The sequence below is a fragment of the Aptenodytes forsteri genome, unplaced genomic scaffold (assembly GCF_000699145.1).
Source record: "Aptenodytes forsteri isolate BGI_AS27 unplaced genomic scaffold, ASM69914v1 Scaffold466, whole genome shotgun sequence".
In the NCBI taxonomy this organism is placed as follows: Eukaryota; Metazoa; Chordata; class Aves; order Sphenisciformes; family Spheniscidae; genus Aptenodytes; species Aptenodytes forsteri.
The window spans coordinates 62,349-62,727 of record NW_008795119.1 but is presented as its reverse complement, the minus strand read 5'-3'; the positions used below and the strand labels follow the sequence as shown (position 1 = coordinate 62,727).

The 379-nt window shown below is 72.8% G+C and overlaps 1 protein-coding gene across 1 annotated transcript in view; it reads right to left on the bottom strand.

Annotated features, from left to right (window-relative positions):
• SLC4A2 (solute carrier family 4 member 2) overlaps window positions 1–379 on the bottom strand; it is a 23,295-nt gene that overhangs the window by 6,489 nt on the left and 16,427 nt on the right. Inside the window, 1 exon segment of the mRNA XM_019471492.1 lies at window positions 125–261. Coding sequence (XP_019327037.1) covers window positions 125–261 — 137 coding nt within the window.

Sequence of the window (379 nt, the reverse complement as noted above, 5' to 3'; positions counted from 1 at the left end):
CCCCAGCCCCCCGGGTGAGACCCGCCCGCCCAGCCGCTCCCCCGGTCCTGCACCCCACTCTGGCTTCTCTGCTGTGCCGGGACCCCCAGCCCTGCCCAACCCCCTGGGTGCCGGGACCCCACACCTCGTGGGGCTGCCGGTCCTGCTTGCGGTGCCGCGTGCTGGGCTCCTTGTGGTCCTTGCTGACGTGGACCACCTGCGCCTTGGTGCTCTTCCGGACGAGGTGCCGGCGCACCCCCGGCACGTCCTCAAAGCGGTGACCTGCCGGAGACAGAGAGGACAGCAATGGTGGCGGGTGGGCGACCTGCGGAGCTCACAGCCCTGCACCCCAAGCTCCAGCCCAGAAGGGCCACCAAGCCCTGGCACCGGGCAGCCCGGG